The sequence below is a fragment of the Mytilus edulis genome, chromosome 12, assembly GCF_963676685.1.
Source record: "Mytilus edulis chromosome 12, xbMytEdul2.2, whole genome shotgun sequence".
NCBI classification, from domain to species: domain Eukaryota; kingdom Metazoa; phylum Mollusca; class Bivalvia; order Mytilida; family Mytilidae; genus Mytilus; species Mytilus edulis.
Genome location: NC_092355.1, coordinates 69,289,953 through 69,311,450, shown reverse-complemented (window position 1 = coordinate 69,311,450; position 21,498 = coordinate 69,289,953). Strand labels below are relative to the sequence as shown.

General features: G+C 34.3%; 1 protein-coding gene and 1 pseudogene across 1 annotated transcript in view; one reads left to right on the top strand and one right to left on the bottom strand.

The window, feature by feature from the left end:
- Positions 1–3,146: 3,146 nt before the first annotated feature.
- LOC139498990 (alpha-L-fucosidase-like) lies at positions 3,147–4,777 on the top strand (annotated as a pseudogene).
- A 4,561-nt stretch (positions 4,778–9,338) lies between these two features.
- LOC139497808 (cyclic GMP-AMP synthase-like receptor) overlaps positions 9,339–21,498 on the bottom strand; it is a 32,545-nt gene continuing 20,385 nt past the window's right edge. The window contains exon 6 of the mRNA XM_071286042.1: positions 9,339–9,422. Coding sequence (XP_071142143.1) covers positions 9,339–9,422 — 84 coding nt within the window. The remainder of the gene's footprint in view (positions 9,423–21,498) is intronic.

Genomic DNA, 21,498 nt, shown 5'->3' with positions numbered 1-21,498 from the left:
ACAAACAATTTTACAAAAAAGCACACAAGCATCTATCATATTTAAATCCCATTCATTGCTTCGCGTGTATGACGTCAGAAAATTTATACGTAACACAGAAAGAAATTTTGTCATTGATATGGTAATATTTCTAAATTAAAATTTAGAATTTTTGAAATACTAAGGCTTTTCTACCTCAGGCATAGATTACCTTAGCTGGATTTGGCAAAACTTTTAGGAATTTTGGTCCTCAATGCTCTTCAACTTCGTACTTTATTTGGCCTTTTTAACTTTTATTGGATTCGAGCGTCACTGATGAGTCTTTTGTAGACGAAACGCGCGTCTGGCGTATATACAAAATTTAGTCCTGGTATCTATGATGAGTTTATATATATCGGACCATGAACCCAAGTAAATTAAACAAAAAATCAAACTGTTTGTATTAATATAAGAAAAATGGCTGTGTTATGTCCGCTTCTAAAGTTCAACCCGTGTAACTCTGATAGAACAAAAACTGTTAAATAAAGGCAACAGTAGTATACCGCTGTTCAAAACTCATAAATCCATGGACAAAAAACAAAATCGGGGTAACAAACCAAAACCGAGCGAAACGCATTAAATATAAGAGGAGAACAACGACACAACATCGAAACGCAACACACACAGAAACAGACCAATCATCAGACAAAACACCACGAGAATAACAAATGTAACATGAAAACCAAATACATGAATTTGGGATAGACAAGTACCGTGCCACGTCTTATCTCAATATCTCAAAAATAAGAGAAAACACAAACGACTCAACGTTAAAATGCAACACAAAGAGAAACGAACAATATATAACAATGACCATCTTCCTGACTTGGTACAGGACACTTTTAAAGGGGAATAAAAGTGGTGGGTTGAACCTGGTTTTAAGGCATGCCAAACCTCGCACTTTAATGGCAAAGTTAAATATAACATTGAAATGACAACATAATATTACAGGACTACAATACAAATAAATAGGAGAACATATAAGACACAGAAAAACATGATTAATAGATAACAAAAAGCATCAGGTTTAAAATTCAATACGCCAAAAACGCGCCTTGCCCACACAAGACTCACCAGTGACGCCCAGATATAAAAGATCGAAAGTGAAAAAAGTACAAAGTTGTACAGCACTGAAGATCAAAAGTTGAAAAGGTTTCGCAAAATACGGCATTGTTTTTATGCCCGGGATAAGAACATTCTTATTATATAGAACAATTCATGCTATTGCAAACAGTAAATTTTATCAAATGAATATGAAAGAGATATACACAAAGAAACTAAAGTATTAACTAATTACAGAAAACTAAACCTGAATACATAACGCCTAGATATAAAAGATGTTGGTATGGTCTTCTCAACACTTCTGATCACTTTGTATCAAAATAGTTTTTATAAACTTCTTATATTTTGATTGAAATAATCTGCTTTTTTTTTTAAATAGAATCAGTTACTAGTATTGGTTACATTGTAAAAAACCAAACAACTTACATCAAGTCATGACAAAGTAACCATATTTGTATTTTGTATTTAAAATTATATGCCCATTACGTAAACCAGAAACTCATGATAGAATGAAACGTGTCAATGGCGCTCGTATATTGGTATACTACAAATCATGCAAATAGAATTGTGAGTTTTAATTTGCTGGGCCATCATTTTGTTCTATTGAAAATAATGAACTCGCTTTTCAAATAAGCAGTCTCAAAAATATCTCAGAACGTAATTTCTGTCATAAATGTCATACCGCATCTATAAACACTGTAAGTATTGGTACTTTCTTTTGAAGAAACGCGCGTCTGGCGTATAAAATTATAATCATGGTACCTTTGATAACTATATACACCACTGGGTGGATGCCACTGCTGGTGGACGTTTCGTTCCCGAGAGTATCACCAGCCCAGTAGTCAGCACTTCGGTGTTGACATGAATATCAATTTATGATCATTTTTATAAATTTTCTGTTTACAAAACTTTAAAAAAAAACAAAAAAAAAAACAAAAAAAAAACTAAGGACTTTCTCACCCCAGGAATAGATTACCTAAGCCGTATTTGGCACAACGTTTTGGAATTTTGGGTCCTCAATGCTCTTCAACTTTGTAATTGTTTGGCTTTATAACTATTTTGATCTAAACGTCACTGATGAGTCTTATGTAGGCGTATAAAATTATAATCCTGGTATTTTCGAAGAATTCAAAGTTTAGTAAAATAGTTACTGAATTAAAACCTTCCTTGATTACTAAAATAACACATCATGTTTTACAGTTTTAAGATATAATTTTCATTAAAAACGTGAGTCGGAAAGGAATGTATATTGTTATGAATATTTTTTTTCACACAAGGAAATATTTTTTTCATAATAAATCTATGCGCTTTTTGAATAGAAGAAACGTGCTATAGAAAAAAAAAAAATATAATAAGACATTTAGAAAATATGTCATTACATTTTATCAGTATCCTTTCGGGCAACAGTTGCTTATCGATGTATCGAGGTACTAATACTAAGTCAGTGGTCGTTATAACATTAACGAGGGGGAGGACAGGGGGTTCCCTTCTCCCTTCTTCCACCCCTCTTCTCCTTTCTCCTACCCCTCTTCTCCTTATTTTTTTTTAATTTACCGGAAAAAAGAGAGATATTTTATTTTTTCATATTTTATTTTTTTCTCCAACTTTTTCTCCTTTCTTCCAGCCTTCCTCTCCTTTCTCCTCTACCCCTATCTCCCTTACCCTCATTAACGATACAATCTTTTCTGTATCAGATTCGCATAATAATCTAACTAATTTCTCTTCAGTGATGCTCGTGACCAAAACTTATTAGAAATACACGAAGAGCTTATAAACCAAATAAAGAGAGATTTTTTTACCAAATGCATGCATGAGGTAGACATATTCCTTGATTTAAAATAATTTAAAAAATTTTGTAACAATAAGAACCATAAATCGAGGTAACAACTATAAATAAAAGTAATCTCTTTTAATTTTCATCAAATTTTCTGTTGTTAAATTTATCTAAGCTTATATTTTTTAACACTGTTTGCTTATCGTACATTATAAATTTAGCAATTGATTATTCAATTGAAGGTGGATGAACAAAATATGCTATTTTTTAAACACTGATCGCTTACCGTATATTATATATTTAGTACACATGTTACAGGTGGATCAACACATATACCAACACAGTGGAGGAAATCAAACATGGCTATTTACAGTATATTCTTACTTTTGATTTGTGCTAATTTATCAGTCGCACAACGGTACGAACCAACATGGGAATCTCTCGAAAGCAGACCTCTTCCGTCATGGTTTGATGAAGCTAAGCTAGGTATTTTTATTCACTGGGGAGTGTTTTCCGTTCCTAGTTATAGTGCAGTTTGGTTCTGGAATTATTGGAAAAATGGACATAAAGACATTAACAGTTTTATGAAACGTAACTATTGACCTGGTTATACATATGCTGACTTTGCAGCAGATTTCAAAACAGAGTTCTATGATCCAAAACGGTGGGCTGCTATATTACAGGCTTCCGGGGCTAAATACGTTGTTATAGTTTCTAAACACCACGAGGGCTTTACAAATTGGCCGTCAAATTATTCGTGGAACTGGAATTCTTACGACACTGGACCGCATAGAGATCTAGTCGGCGAACTAGCTACTGCGGTTCGGGAGACAACAGATCTTCGATTTGGTCTCTATCATTCTCTGTTTGAATGGTTTAATCCGCTGTTTCTGAAGGACAAAGAAAATAATTTTACAACACAAGATTTTGTGAAAATGAAATCAATGCCTGAACTATATGAACTTGTGAATCGATATAAACCGGAGGTAATTTGGTCAGATGGCTCCGGCCAAGCGCCAGATAGTTACTGGATGTCTAAGGAATTTATAGCTTGGCTCTACAATGACAGTCCTGTCAAGGATACTGTTGTCGTCAATGATAGATGGGGGCGCGGCGATATTTGCCGCCATGGGGGATATCTAACGTGCAATGATAGGTATAATCCGAAAGCTCTCCAGAACAGAAAATTTGAAAACCCTATGACGATAGACAAAAACCACTGGGGATTCCGAAGAGAAGCAAACATAGAAGACTTTTATACATCACGAGAACTGATTTCTACATTTGCACAAACTGTAAGCTGCGGAGGTAATATGCTTATGAACGTCGGACCAACTAGCTATGGAACATTCCAACCAATCTATGAAGAAAGACTTCTTCAATTTGGAAAATGGATGAAAATAAACGAGGAAGCAATATATAGTTCAAAGCCATGGACAACACAAAAAGACAACGCCACGAATGCATGGTATACAATGAAGAAAACGACGAGCGAAACCAACGTTTATGCCATTTTACTAGACTGGCCTGAGAAAAACTATTTGTATTTGAATGCACCTGTGGCCAGTAGCAGCACTTCGATAACGATGCTAGGATATTCAGGTTATTTTAGTTATTCAAAAGCTCAACCATCCGGGATAAATATAACATTACCAGTCATATCATTTACAAAGATACCAAGTACCGATGCGTGGGTTTTTAAATTGACTGATTTAAAGAACTGATTCCGTTGTAATAAAAGAAAATGCTCGATTATTAGTGCCTCCTCTAGCTTTTTCTGACGTCGAATGATCCCTTTTTACGAGAAAAAAAACGGATACTCATTAATTACTTTCAGTCATATAAAATATACAAAAATATCAAGGGATTTGTAATCCAATTAATTCTGAGTGTAACTAGAATTTAGCTTACTAGTGTTTACTTTTCTTTATATTTTTAAATGAACCTATTCATGTTATTTTATTTGCTTTTATTTTTGATAATATTTGTGCTTATGCTAATTTTTTCGTTGTGTATTTCATTAAAATCCTTGATGAGATTCAAAATGCAGTATTCATGTCATGTTTAGCATTGTTAGTGTCCTAGTTTCAGATCTCTAAACAAATTCAAAGTACAATTGGTATATATAAACAATTTATCAGTTATATTCTCATAAAATCAACTATAAAAGCAACAGTGGTATACCGGTGTCACAAATGTTTTAGTCAGATTCCAAATAAAATCTTTTAAAAAGTTACCACAAGGATGACCATTGATTACACTAGGTCATACTGAGTCTTATTAAATTTAAGTCAAGCCATGAAAAAAGTGATGACTACTTGATAGATAAACATATATATAAACATGTCTTCAGTCATCACACTTGTTCCTGAAACAACCTGCATTAGGCAAGAGAGATTATAAATGTCCGAGAAGACTTCACATAAAATCGAGAAGCTTCAAAGCCAACATTGACCTTAACAGGGCAGCTTAATTTTTAGATACATGCAGTTTTTGGGAGCTGTAACTAAATAAACTCATCAGAGATACCAGGACTAAATTTAGTATATACGCCAGATGCGCGTTTCGTCTACAAAAGACCATCAGTGACGCTCGAAAAAAAGTTAAAAGGGCCAAATAAAGTACGAAGTTGAAGAGCATTGCGGACCAAAATTCCTAAAAGTTTTGCCAAATACAGCTAAGGTAATCTATTCCTGAGGTAGAAAAGCCTTAGTATTTCAAAAAATTCAAAAATTTGTAAACTGTAAATTTATAAATATAACCATATCAATAACAATTCATGTCAGCACAAACAGTACTGACTACTGGGCTTGTGATACCCTCGGGGAAACAAATCTCCACCAACAGTGGCATCAACCCAGTGGTTGTAAATAAACTTATCAGAGATAAGATCTAGCATGATCAATTACATTCATCGTGTATGAAAAACGTGCCAGTTCCAAATTACCTTTACCTCTTGGGTTGCCTTCAAAAATATCATCATATTCATACAAGTCCAATCTGACTAAAGAACTATAAAACTACATAATTCAAGCATAGTAGTTTCCGGTAAAACTAGATGTAGTTCGACCCACTAATTATTTGGGTATGCCCTTGCTTTTAGTATTGATCGAAAGAAAACACAAATACTATAATGGAAGGCAAAAGGAAAAACAACAAAAATATCGAACTTCGAGGAAAATTAAAAACGTAAAACACCTTCACTGTTCAAATAGCAAAACCAAAAGGTCAAACACATTAAACGAATAGATAACAGCTGTCATAATCCTGACATGGTACGAGCATTGTCTTGTGTAGAAAATGATGGAATAAACGTGGTTTTTAAGCTAGCTAAACCTCTCGTTTGTAGGACAGTTGCTTAAAATTTCATATTGACAACAATGTGTGAACACTATGGTCGGGTTGTTGTCGCTTTCAAACATTCGCAATTTCCTTTCTCAATTTTATTAAACAACTATATCAACAAGGATAAACAAAAACAAAAAAAACAACAGAAAGAACACTATCGTCATACAGATAAGCCTACTTATGTGTATCTGCATATCAAATATTCACCTCTGATTCGTTATGGGGAGACAAATACACAAAACATTTCTTGTATGATTGTCAATGAGACAACTATCCAGCAAAACTGAAATAAAATGGATGTAGCTTAATACAATATTTCATGCGAGCACTTTTTGTAGCTAAAAAAAATTTAAGAGGGAAGAACTGACACATAGAAAGACAGGTCAACAAGTTTTATAATTTTTTTGGCAAGCTATCAAGGGGCACAACACGGACACCAGACAAATCAAGCTATTTCAATCCTCTTAAAATCAAATAGGCACGGGGGTCTCAACATGAGTTTTTGAGTACATATGTGCAGCTAGAATTTCAAAAACACTCCCCATCCATATATTGTAGTCTTGTGAAATCCTGACCCATAAACATATTTCATGGCAAAATAATATCCCATTCATATATTCCTCAATTATCATACAGTATCAAATTGAACATTTTGACTTGATTTTAAACGATAAAAACATCATTTGTACAAACATCTAATCGAAAGATGAAATTAATGACCTATTGAAATATTACCTTGGTCAAATCGCAACCCATTGGTATATTTGATGTGTCAAAAAAGGCACCCATCCCAGCGGCACATCTATATACAACTTCATATAGAAAAAAAAACCTGTGCAAATAGGGAGGGTGACTCAGTTTCATTGGGTTGCTACATTTTAAGTTCTGCCTTACCATAACATAATACACAATCGGATGAGTCCTTTCTAATGCTTATAATTTGTTTAATTGTATGATCATGTAACCTTTCAAATAAAGTTTTCTTTTAACACGTCCCACTCAAACCAGAATATCTGGATGTACTGTGTGATATTGCAGTTACTTGTGTGCTTTAACTCGATATTGACTTTGAGATAAGGATTAAATTGAGAATGGAAATGGGGAATATGTCATAGATACAACAGCCTGACCAAAGAGTACAAAACAGCTGAAGGCCACCTATGGGGCTTCACCACTAGAAAATCCTGCACCAGGATGGCTTTAACTGGCCCCTAAACAAAATGTGTACTAGTTCAATGAAAATGAACTCTAAATTTCGAAACATACTAGAGGATCTAAAGAGCCTGTGTCCCACACCCTGGTCTATGTGCATATCATAAACAAAGGACACAGATGGATTCATGACCAAATTGTGCTTTGGTTATGGTGATGTGTTTGTAGACCTTACTTCACTGAACATTCTTGCTGCTCACAATTATCTCTATATATAATGAACTAGGCCTAGTAGTTAAAATATTTTGTAAAAATTTACAAAATTTATGAAAATTGTTAAAAATGGACTATAAAGGGCAATAACTCCTTAAGGGGTAAATTGAACATTTTGATCATTTAACTTATTTGTAGGTCTTACTTTGCTGTACATTATTGCTGTTCACAGTTTACCTCTATTTATAATTATATTTAAGACTAGAGGCTCTCTGTCACTTATAAATTTGCAATTTAACTCTGGAATCCAATCTTTAGTTACTTGACTTCCCATAATTGAAGCGCGTATAGAACAATTGTTATATTTTGTATTTGGTTAGGTGTCTTCAGATCTTATTGATATAAAATGAAAGAACACAGTTCCAATGTCCACTGTGTTGGGAATTTCTGTCTGAGGGCATCAACTAAAAAATGTTTTTTGTTCATGTTTTTTTAATCTATTTTAAGATGCGGGAGTGCTTACACTTTTCCAAATTTATATTTAATAAATTTTCAAAGAGGTATGACTCAATAAATGACCTTCTCTGATTTTCTAATTTGTCCAAGTCATGCCTGAAATTAACTAATGATATGAGTTTCATAAAAATCTGGCAAGAATTATACATGACAGTAAGTATTTCCAAGGGGCATAACTCTTTCGAAAATTGTTAATCAGCAATGATTTTCAAAATTGTTCCCATGACTTTACTAATATAAATCTAAAGCAAGTTTCATAAATACCTTGACATAGATATACACATGATAGTATTAGCAAGGCAATTGTCCGTACAAAAAATATTTCCAAGGGTCATAACTCTTTCAAAAAAGTGCACCTGCACATATTTTTGAATTTGTCAAGAGACATTGTTATAAGCCTTTGGTAAAATTTGATAATATTCTGGCAAGAATTGTACACATGAAAGCTTACAATGTAAATTTCTATATAATTCACATTTTCAAGGGGCATAGCTCTTTTAACAAAAGAACAGAGTTCCAATTTTCCTGTTTGCACATATTTGATCCATCCAAGGGCATTAACTAAAAGAAAACTTTTTTTTGCAATTTATAAATATCATAAGAGAAAATGAAGGTTTCAGAGCAAATTCATAGTGATTATCTTCGTAAGATACATTTCCACGTGTGAGAGCAAACTATACCAGACATACTTTTGAACAGATTTATGGTATTTCTTCAACTCCAGCACAGCGTATGTGGGGGACATAAGTAGTTGATCAGTTTGAAAAGTTACCTGAAACACTGCTGATATAAACTGGAAAATAAGTTGTATAAAAATCTGGCAAGATTGTACATATGAGAGCCAGACAAGACTCACAGGGAAGTACACACAATACTTTTATGTCCCCTGCATCTTTTTGGGGACAAAATGTGTTTCTTTTATGATAAAGGAAGCCAGGTAGTGACAATGGCTTGAACAGATTTTAGGGCCAGATCAGCAAAAAAAATTCATTACAACAATGTTGGAAATAGAATACCACTTGATACTTTTAAAACAATGAACTCTCTATGTTGTTCATTAATTTATTCTATAACAAGTCACACATTTAAATGTCTACAATGACATTTTTTTATAATATTCCCTGACATACATAAAAGAATTGTTATTCATCTTCTCAGTTTCTAATTTTTTTTAAATCACATTGACAAAGAAACACATATGCAGTCGTACGTAAGAAGAAACTCTTGTTTTAACTATCTTGTCCTCAGGGATATTTTAATCGCTACTACTGGACCCGTCTGTTTTCTTTTCTGCCTTAGCCAGGTCAGTTATTCTCTTCTTGTGTCTGTCAATTGCTTCCTGTATAAAAAAAATAACAAATTAAAAAAGGCTTAAAAAAAATATTATTCTATAATCTGAATTTTCAGTATCTGATTTCAACATAAATATATTAGCTTTTTGTATAATCTTATCAAAATATGTTTGTAGAATCTTATCAAAATATGCTTGTAGCATCTTATTAAAATATGTCCCTTAAATGTTTTAAAGGTATTATTTTCCTTTCTTTTGATATATAATTTTCAAGGGGTCATCGAACTCCTTTTTCATATATCAGCCGTTGAAGGGGTGTTGCTGACGGGAAAAGAGGGGGAAATCATGACGTCGCCGAAAGGATTACGCAACGTCGAGGCTTTCTCAGCAGAATTGTCAAGACAACGACCGCTTCATAATTTTTTTTCTTCAGCACTACTAATGCGCTATAGAGAATATTATCATGTCTGAAAAAAATAACGAATTATCTATTATTAATTGTTTTCAGTGATTATACAAGATCCTATGTATTTATAACTAGTTTAAACTATTTTATTGATTTCAACTAAATCTGTGTTAAGCATTGTGTATAAGTTTCCTAAAATTTGGTTGAGGCAAAGTAAAGTAAAAAAACGGAAACAAATTTTGGGGCGGACGGACGGACAGACAAGTGTAAAACTTAATGCCCCTCCGCTTCGGCGGATGCAGAATAAAACACAACAGTAAAATTTTATTCACCCGATACTAGCAGAAAAATCATGAATATAAAATATATAAAATTATGTTTCAATGGCACGAGAACGCAACACAAACATAAACACATACTTCAATCACAATAGACTAGTACTGGTCATTTGGAATTTTAATTGATGTGTTTATGACAGGAAAGGAGATGTGGGATAAAATTTTTGAAGTTTGATGCACATTATCCCTACTTATTTCCCTGTCGTCGGTTTTGTTCCATTATTATAGTGACGGCAATGCATAAATGTGAATACTTAAAAACAAATGTATATAAATTCCAAGTTATTTATCTTTTGATATTTTTGTTAGTCGGGGTTTCCGTCAAACTGTTCTGTGCGCTATTCGTGTACAGCATCAACACCTCCACTTTTTCCTGGAAGGATTAGATCTTGTAAAAAAATACCCTTTGAAAAAGCATTGTCAACCTTGGCTTCTCCGCGGTTGACACTGTTTCCTCGGGGTAACAGTCTGCTCTATCCCCCTCTCAGCTATGTGTTGTTTATATATTGTTCAACACGGACTTTAAACACACATTAGATGACTTTCTGATAAATGTACTAGTATCCAGTCTAGATTTGTGTGCCAAATTTTATGCTTGTAGCAGGATGTGCACATTTGTTCACGAAGCCGCCGTACTATTTGTGAGCTGTAATGATCAAGCTAACAATGTACTGAATAGAAATGCTGCATGTGATTTGAAGAAACGTCTTCGAGGGAGTTTTAAAGTATTAAATTGATGTTGCAGCGATTGGACATGACCAACGGCATTATGTGCCTCGTAATGTATGCTCACAATATTTCTGTTCGTACTTCAGAATTTTTTCCGAAGTTTTAATTATTGTGAAAATTTAGAAGCAATACGTATAGCAAAATTAAAAACACATATTCTAACTTTTGATAGCAGCATTTGCACATGTATACAAACAGCATCAACTTTAATCGAAATAAGTAATTACGAAATTTTGCGCTTTTTAAAATGAATTGATTGATGCACGTAGAAATTTCTGAATCTTCAGTATAATATATATATACTTTGCAAATTATTTTATTTTTCAAGTGGAGGTACATGTAAAGAGTAATTTTCATGCAGCGGATCTTTTTTTTTCCCTTACCGCGTTTTCATGCTGGAAGCTTGTAATTCACAATGTTCCATTCAATTCAACTAGAGTGAAAAGCAATGTGTAACATTTTTTACTAGTACTTTCATTTTCTGCTGTACCCGTATTTTGACTATTTTATTTCTTATTCTGTTTAGTTCCCGCATCATCGTAAATAAATCGGAATTAGATGAGACTGTCGTATAAATTGAGAGGTTTAGCGCTATAAAACCAGGTTTAATCCACTATTTTCTACATTTGAAAATGCCTGAACCAAGTCATTAATATGACAGTTGTTGTCCATTTGTTTTTGATGTGTTTTGTCATTTGATTTTGCCATGTGATTATGGACTTTCCGATTTGATTTTCCTCTGAGTTCAGTATTTTTGTGATTTTACCTTTTTTTACTGTAAGATAAACCTTAAATGAAATCTAGTACCCTAAGAAATTTCTAATGATTGTGAAGTGTTAACAATTTGAAATCTTTGATTTTGTTTGCAGAAATTGCTCGGTGCCTAAATTTCCGGACGTTGAAAACCAGGAGGAATTTGAAGGGCTTTTATTACACAGTATGTGGTACCGTAGACCAGAAAATTTTGTAGATCTGAAAGTTGCATTACTTGGATGTCGGTATACTGGGATAGATCTTGCTTTTGAACTATCAAAGTTTGCTAAGAAAGAAAGTTCTATATTTATTGTGAAACATATGCACCGTTTTTTTAGAAATATTTTATTTATTATTATAATAAAGCGGAAGGCTTGGCTAACCATTAAACCATGTACAATCTTACATTTTTCTTAAAATACCCTGTACCAAGTCAGGAATGTGCCAGTTGTTATCAAACAGTTTTTTCTCAATCAATTGATAAATTTTGAACACTGGTAAACTACTGTTGAATTTATTTTTATTTTTTTTATTTTAACAAAAAGAGACACCAATGGGATACTCATACCATAACTCCATTTTAAAAATGGCAAATATAATGCCTAAAGAATAACAACGAAGAGACAAACAACATTACATAACATTAAACTGAAAAAGAAAATTTTAGCAACGTGAAACCCTCCAAACTGGGGGGAGGGACACAGAAATAGAGCATATAAAACTCCAATATAGTTCAGTAATATACAAAAATGACTGCATCAATTTGAAATAGTTTACAAGTATGGGAAATCTAACCATCTCAATCTTCAATTTCTTAACTAAAAGCCTATAAACAAAAAATATTTATTGAACAGAAAAAGTTCCTGATGTTTCGATCCCCGATTTATTTTACAGTTTTCTTTTAAAAGTCTTTACGTATTTCAGATACAGTATTTATTCTTTTCTACCTATTACTGAAAAGTCACTCTTATGCTTTCACCAAAATTTGCATTTGGTACACACATAGGTTTAAAGCCCTACCGCAGCACATGAGAACCCCCAAGTTTTTTGCGAGACTCGTTGTGCTAAGTTTTTAGTTTATTTGTCGTGGTGTGTGCTCTATTGTTTGTCTTTTTCATTTTTAGGCATGGTGTTGTCAATTTTATTCCGACTTTGAATGTCCTTATAATATCTTTCGTCTCTCTTTTTTTAAAAAAACTTTCTAGAAAAATACATTTTTTTCCCTATTTATAACATGAATATCATGATATGACACAATTGATATGATACCACAAAAACCCTATTTTTAAACTAAAAGTAAAGATGATGTTTGGACGTCCGATTTATACCTGATTAAAAGTAACAACGGAAATCAATAACACTATTTGATTTTGTTTTTTGTTTTTGAACAGTCTATCATTTATTTTCAGGTTTATCTTTGCCATAATTGGACAAAAGCACCAACAATCTTACCAGATAACATAACAGAGAAACGTTCGTCGTTTAAACGGTTCACCAAATCATCGGTCATTCTAGACAATTGACGACGAACTTGACGTCGATGCTGTTATCTATTGTACTGGATATCAACACGAATTTAAATTCTTACCAGAAGGAATAGTCAGGATCGGGAAAAATTCAGATGTTAGAAACTTCTTTAAATACATATTTCCCGCTGAGTGGCGCACTCTGTTTTTCATGGGTATACCACGGCAGGTGTCGTTTTTCAAGATGAGTGATCACGAAGCACTGTTTATTCGTTCGGTGTTGGAAAACAAAGCAAAGTTACCAAATGACGAAGAAATGTAAAAGATAATTGAATACGATGGCGCCAATCGACGAATCACGTGTCACAATCAGTTTGACTGGGATAAAGAACTTGCTCATTATGCTGGAACGTTCCAACCTTATCCACCAGTAATGAAGAAAGTTTGGGATCACTATTTCAACTCGTGGTCAAATGATTTTAGTAATTGCAAGAAAAACACTTACAAAGTACAAGGAAACGAGTCATTCAGTGTAGAGTGACAATGATCCCAAAAAAGGATGAATCTCTGGAATACAAGCAACTTCTATTTTGTCTTTGTAATGTAATTTCTAGTATTCCACCACATGTTATCGTATACACTAAAATAGACATTTATGAAAGAAAATAAATTGTTCGAACTGGTGTTCAATTGTTTATGCTCTTCAACTTTGTACTTGTTTGCCTATAATTATTTTGATATGAGCGTCACTAATGAGTCATTTAAAGACTAAACTCGCGTCTGGAGTATTAAATTATAAGTCTAGCACCTTAGATAACTATTATATAGCTTATTGTTTTGTAATGTGTTAATCCGCAACATTGTGTATGTGCCTGTCCATTTTAGTTCAGTTTTTGCCCCTGGTTCATGTCTATCATGTTGCTCATATGTTGTCTTTGGTTTATGTGTGTCATTTTGCTCGGCTGTTGTCTGATCTTTGGTCAGGTTGTCTCTTTGAAATATTCCTCATTTCCCTTCTCAATTTTATCTGCTTTAGGAATGCAATTAAATAGTTAATGGCGCGATGGCGAAGTGCATAAAAATATTAAAATGAAAGAGTAACGTACATAGTGATAGTCTTCATAGAGGTTGGTTGAAATAAAAACCAATTTAACACATAAATAAGTAAAAGATGTAGACCAAGTAATCATGACGTCTTGTAATGCTTTTACAGTTTTAACTAAAGACGAAGAAATGGACCTTCCATCACTGTATTGTATACCTTAGCTATACAAGTGTCCTCACAAACAACGGTATTTCCCTGGATCTTACAAGTGCTACACGATACCTTTATCTGAATTATTACCATCTATTTTATCAGCAATAAAAGCCAGGCTGCAAGGTTATTTTGAGACTGCTTATTCAAGAGATGTTATGAGTTAGATTTCGATAAAAAAAAATCCAAACATCCTTTAGAGTACGCCCAATCTAAGTTTCTTTCATCTTGCAAAAGTATTAAAACATTTGACTTTTTTACACTTTACACAGGTATTCTCAAATCCAAACTAAAAGACAAATTAAAAGAGTTGGTATTGCTTTGTATCATAAAAAAGAATGGCAAACCTAGATACAAGTATCCTGTTTTAGGGAGGGATAAATCATACTTTGTGAAGAATCATTCAAACAAAATATCTCTGAAACTGACATTATCACGATGCTTGATTTCTTGATTGACAACATATTTGTTACATGTTTCAACAGACCGTCGGCATTCCAATGGGAACCAATTGTTGTTCCTCTTCTTGCCGACTTTTTTTTATTATTATGACTTCATACAGCAACTTCTTATGAAGAAAGATGATATCCTTTAACTTTACTTTCCGCTAAAAAGATGATGTTCTCTCACTAAATAATTAAAAATTTGGTAACTATGTTGAAAACATATTTCCCATCGAATTAGAGATAAAGAATACAGCATATTCAGTTAGGTCTGCTTCATATCTTGACTTAAGTCTAGAAATTAACAATGAGGATCGGTTGAAAACAATTTTTCACAACAAAAGAGATGATTTTAGATTTCTAAATTGTGCACTTTCCATTTTTATGAAGCAACAGTAATTCAGCTCCTACATGCGTATTTATCTTGCAATTGATATGATATTCCCAGATTTGAATATCCTATCATGATTTCCTTGATAGAGAGTTGCTGCTCACAAGGAAGCAACCAAACCAAGAGTTCAAAATGGTGAAGTTGAAATCATCCCTTCGTAATTTTTACGGGCGGTATCAAGAGTTGGTTGACTGTTGTGGAATTTCCGTTTCACATGTGACATCAGATATGTTCCTTATCTCGTAACTACAATCCCCTACCCTTTTTATGAATGTGTACTACCGAATTTTACTATTTACCGGGATTGTGATAACATGAGCAACACGGCGGGTGCACATGTGCAGCTGAATCTGCTTACCCTTCCGAAGTACCTGAGATCCCCCCAGTTTTTGGTGGAGTTCATGTTGCTTAGTCTTTAGTTTTCTATGTTGTGTCTTGTGTACTGCTGTTATTGTTAGCCGTGGCGTTGTCAGTTTATTTTCGACCTATAAGTATGTCTGCATCTCATTCCTACTTTGACGTATTCCTAAGACTGTCCATCAGTCACTCCAAAAAAAAAAAAGAAGCCGTATTTCGGCTTCAAGATACGTAGCTGACTGATCATAACGGCGCACCTTGATATATTCCAGTAACATATGGTTATAACATTTTGAAAAGAACACTGCAAATATACTACTTGGCAAATTTGAAACTGTTTTTGTCACCATGTTCTCTTTCTGTGATGCATTTTCCTTTACTTTGATCGACAAAATATTTTTAGTATATCAGGTCAGAACTTATATCATGTTTACCTTTTTATCCTTTTTATATTATATTTTTAAGCATTTTCCCGTAACAAGTAACAATGGTTCCCCAATAGACTAATAGATAGAATAAAATCTCTACTTACTTATCTATTCATTTGAAGTGTTAGAGATTTTGATTTTGCCATCTGATTAGGAACTATCCGTTTTCAATTTTCCTCTGAGTTCAGTATTTTTGTGATTTTAACTTTTAGCTACATCTATATACACATCTTTTGTTCATCATATATTATATTTACTATGTAGTAAGTGCATTATCAAGGATTTGTATAAGGATGTATATGTTGTGTACAAGATGTAAGTTTGTACAAAATATAATTTGTACAGGGTTTTTGTACAAGTTATATGTTTTTTGACACATACCTTTTTGTCAATCGGTGAGATAGGTTTATCTTCTAAAATGTATCCGCTTATGTCTTAGATTCAAATTTAAAAACTTCACGCTACTTTTTAGTGCTCTTTTTGATGTCCTCAAACTGGTAAAAAGGACACCCGAATGATTTTAATTCTACAGTTATTTTTCTCCTTATATCAAAACCATATCCATAAAAAGTCTTTATTTTGAGTTCTTATAATGTTTTATTATCAATGTTCAGTATTAAACTGTATCTTATAGTCATGGAAATATGAGAGAAATACGTGAAACAAAAGATTGTGTGTTTGTATCATCTATTTGGGTCTAGCGGTTCATAAAACACTGATAACTTGTACAAAACATCTAAACGAATTATAATTTGAACAACATTACAATTTTTACACAACATATATACTAAACGCTATTCTAAAATGTTGCCCTTGTCCTTCTGTGTGATAATATTCAATCTCAAGCTTCTTTATTTATTGCGTTTCTCAGTCTAGTGGATTGAAAACTAGATGATATCGCGATACAGTGTCATTAATTTGGCCTCGGGAAACAGTATTTATGGCCATTGATCGACTAAACTAGACCATAGAAGCCGGGGGGGAAGTCTTTTACTTTTCGGTGCTATAATCTTAAACCATCAATTTGTAAGTCTGGATATTGTACGTAACAACAGCTAAAGTTTAATATATAAACTATTTATGATAATTAACTGCTCCTTTAACTTGTTTGTATGCGTATTAGTTTCTCCATAGGCGGTAATGATAACGGTTTCTTCTGTTGCTCAGTCCATATCGTTAACTTGGATATGTGTGATGGCTTGTTTCCCAGCTGAGACATTTTGACATATGTGGTTAAATTTTCGGGGTACGAAGTGAGATTACTTTTCCCATAAATTAGCAAACCCCGAGTATTCTTTTGTGATGCGGCTCCTCATGGTAAAACATTCCATTTTTTACACAATAAAATTTAGTACTTTGAACACATTTAATAGCTCCGTAGATTTTGCACATTTATTCTGTGTTCCCCTAATTTCTAAATTAACTCAATTGGTTAAGCTCAGTCACACGTTAATCATAGAAAAGTGTCAAATATCACTACACAGAGATTTTTTGTTTACACGTGACTTTTGAGTTCCTCATTTCAAGACGCATTAGGGATATCGTCTCATATGCTATTAAGATTATTATGTTCATTTGACAAAAGAAATATTTACAAAAGTTTATTTTATTCATTTATATTTTATCATGACATAATGATATTGTGTCTGTCATGAATAAATAAGCTTAAATATTATACATTATTTTTTTAGAATTTGTTGCTTTTTTCTTTCGCATCTTGAGTTTTTCTTTATTTTGTTTCCATTGTACTTCGCATTGCGAACATAACATGTATAAGCGATTATGAAATTACAAACATATGTTTGACAAACAAACGGATTTTTGAATTTCGTCGAAATAGAAACTTCCCCTTTAGCAAGGTCCTTTAGCACAGAGTTTTAGTATAGGGAAGTATTTATCTAAAGGAAACCGACAGACACGTAGGTATTTTCTTCCTTGTGATTAATTGTACTTTCATAGATGGTTTATGACCTTGTAACTTTTCTACTTCACAATGTTTAATATTTTTGCCAATTTACTTCCCCTCTTTCTTTTTTTCTTTCTTCTCCTATAATTTATATTTTCAACATAAATTCCATATCTAAAATTAAATTTGGGTTAACTAACGTTTCCAATTGCTTCTTAATCGGAAAAACGTTATATCTTATAATATTTAAAACTCATATGCAAAATGTCAGTATGATAAACTTCTAATCGTTGTTTTCGGATATTTGTAAAAAATAGAAATATGCCCAATATCACTACACAGAGATTTTTTCTTTTCACTTTATTTTTGAGTTCCTCATTTCGAAGCGTATTAGGGATAAACTAGGAGACGCGTACCCTATCGACACAATCGTTCTCAACATATAAACTAGGAGATGCATACTCTATCGACACAATCGGTCTCACATATGAACAAGAAGAAGTATACCCTATCGACACAATCGGTCTCAACATATAAACTAGGAGACGCATACCCTATCGACACAATCGGACACAACATATAAACTAGGAGACACATACCCAATCGACACAATTGGTCTCAACATATAAACTAGGAGACGCATACCATATCGACACAATCGGTCTCAACATATAAACTAGGAGACACATACCCTATCGACACAATCGGACTCAACATATAAACTAGGAGACACATACCCAATCGACACAATTGGTCTCTACATATAAACTAGGAGACGCATACCCAATCGACACAATCGGTCTCAACATATAAACTAGGAGACGCATACCCTATCGACACAATCGGACTCAACATATAAACTAGGAGACGCATACCCAATCGACACAATCGGTCTCAACATATTAACTAGGAGACGCATACCCTATCGACACAATCGGTCTCAACATATAAACTAGGAGACGCATACCCTATCGACACAATCGGTCTCAACATATAAACTAGGAGACGCATACCCAATCGAACAATTGGTCTCAACATATAAACTAGGAGACGCATACCATATCAACACAATCGGTCTCAACATATAAACTAGGAGACGCATACCCTATCGACACAATCGGACTCAACATATAAACTAGGAGACACATACCCAATCGACACAATTGGTCTCAACATATAAACTAGGAGACGCATACCATATCGACACAATCGGTCTCAACATATAAACTAGGAGACGCATACCCAATCGACACAATTGGTCTCAACATATAAACTAGGAGACGCATACCCTATCAACACAATCGGACTCAACATATAAACTAGGAGACACATATCCAATCGACACAATTGGTCTCAACATATAAACCAGGAGACGCATACCCAATCGACACAATTGGTCTCAACATATAAACGAGGAGACGCATACCACATCGACAGAATTGGTCTCAACATATAAACTAGGAGACGCATACCATATCGACACAATCGATCTCAACATATAAACTAGGAGACGCATACCCTATCGACACAATCGGTCTCAATATATAGACTGGGATACGCATACCCTATCGACACAATCGGTCTCAACATATAAACTAGGAGACGCTTACCCTATCGACACAAATAGTCTCAACATATAAACTAGGAGACGCTTACCCTATCGACACAATCGGTCTCAACATATAAACTAGGAGACGCATACCCTATCGACACAATCGGTCTCAACATATAAACTAGGAGACGCATACCCTATCGACACAATTAGTCTCAACATATAAACTAGGAGCCGCTTACCCTATCGACACAATCGGTCTCAACATATAAACTAGGAGACGCATACCTTATCAACACAATCGGTCTCAACATATAAACTAGGAGACGCATACCCAATCGACACAATTGGTCTCAACATATAAACTAGGAGACGCATACCCTATCGACACAATCGGACTCAAAATATAAACTAGGAGACACATACCCAATCGACACAATTGGTCTCAACATATAAACTAGGAGACGCATACTCTATCGACACAATCGGTCTCACATATGAACTAGAAGAAGTATACCCTATCGACACAATCGGTCTCAACATATAAACTAGGAGACGCATACCCTATCGACACAATCGGACTCAACATATAAACTAGGAGACACATACCCAATCGACACAATTGGTCTCAACATATAAACTAGGAGACGCATACCCAATCGACACAATTGGTCTCAACACATAAACTAGGAGACGCATACCATATCGACACAATTGGTCTCAACATATAAACTAGGAGACGCATACCATATCGACACAATCGGTCTCAACATATAAACTAGGAGACGCATACCCTATCGACACAATCGGTCTCAACATATAAACTAGGAGACGCATACCCTATCGACACAATCGGTCTCAACATATAAACTAGGAGACGCATGCCTTATCAACACAATCGGTCTCAACATATAAACTAGGAGACGCATACCCAATCGACACAATTGGTCTCAACATATAAACTAGGAGACGCATACCCTATCGACACAATCGGACTCAAAATATAAACTAGGAGACACATACCCAATCGACACAATTGGTCTCAACATATAAACTAGGAGACGCATACTCTATCGACACAATCGGTCTCACATATGAACTAGAAGAAGTATACCCTATCGACACAATCGGTCTCAACATATAAACTAGGAGACGCATACCCTATCGACACAATCGGACTCAACATATAAACTAGGAGACACATACCCAATCGACACAATTGGTCTCAACATATAAACTAGGAGACGCATACCCAATCGACACAATTGGTCTCAACACATAAACTAGGAGACGCATACCATATCGACACAATTGGTCTCAACATATAAACTAGGAGACGCATACCATATCGACACAATCGGTCTCAACATATAAACTAGGAGACGCATACCCTATCGACACAATCGGTCTCAACATATAAACTAGGAGACGCATACCCTATCGACACAATCGGTCTCAACATATAAACTAGGAGACGCATACCCTATCGACACAAATAATCTCAACATATAAACTAGGAGACGCTTACCCTATCGACACAATCGGTCTCAACATATAAACTAGGAGACGCATACCCTATCGACACAATCGGTCTCAACATATAAACTAGGAGACGCATACCCTATCGACACAAATAGTCTCAACATATAAACTAAGAGACGCTTACCCTATCGACACAATCGGTCTCAACATATAAACTAGGATACGCATACCCTATCGACACAATCGGTCTCAACATATAAACTAGGAGACGCATACCCTATCGACTCAAATAGTCTCAACATATAAACTAGGAGACGTTTACCCTATCGACACAATCGGTCTCAACATATAAACTAGGAGACGCATACCCTATCGACACAATCGGTCTCAACATATAAACTAGGAGACGCATACCCTATCGACACAATCGGTCTCAACATATAAACTAGGAGACGCATACCCTTTCGACACAATCGGTCTCAACATATAAACTAGGAGACGCATACCCTATCAACACAATCGGTCTCAACATATAAACTAGGAGACGCATACCATATCGACACAATCGGTCTCAACATATAAACTAGGAGACGCATATCCTATCGACACAATCGGTCT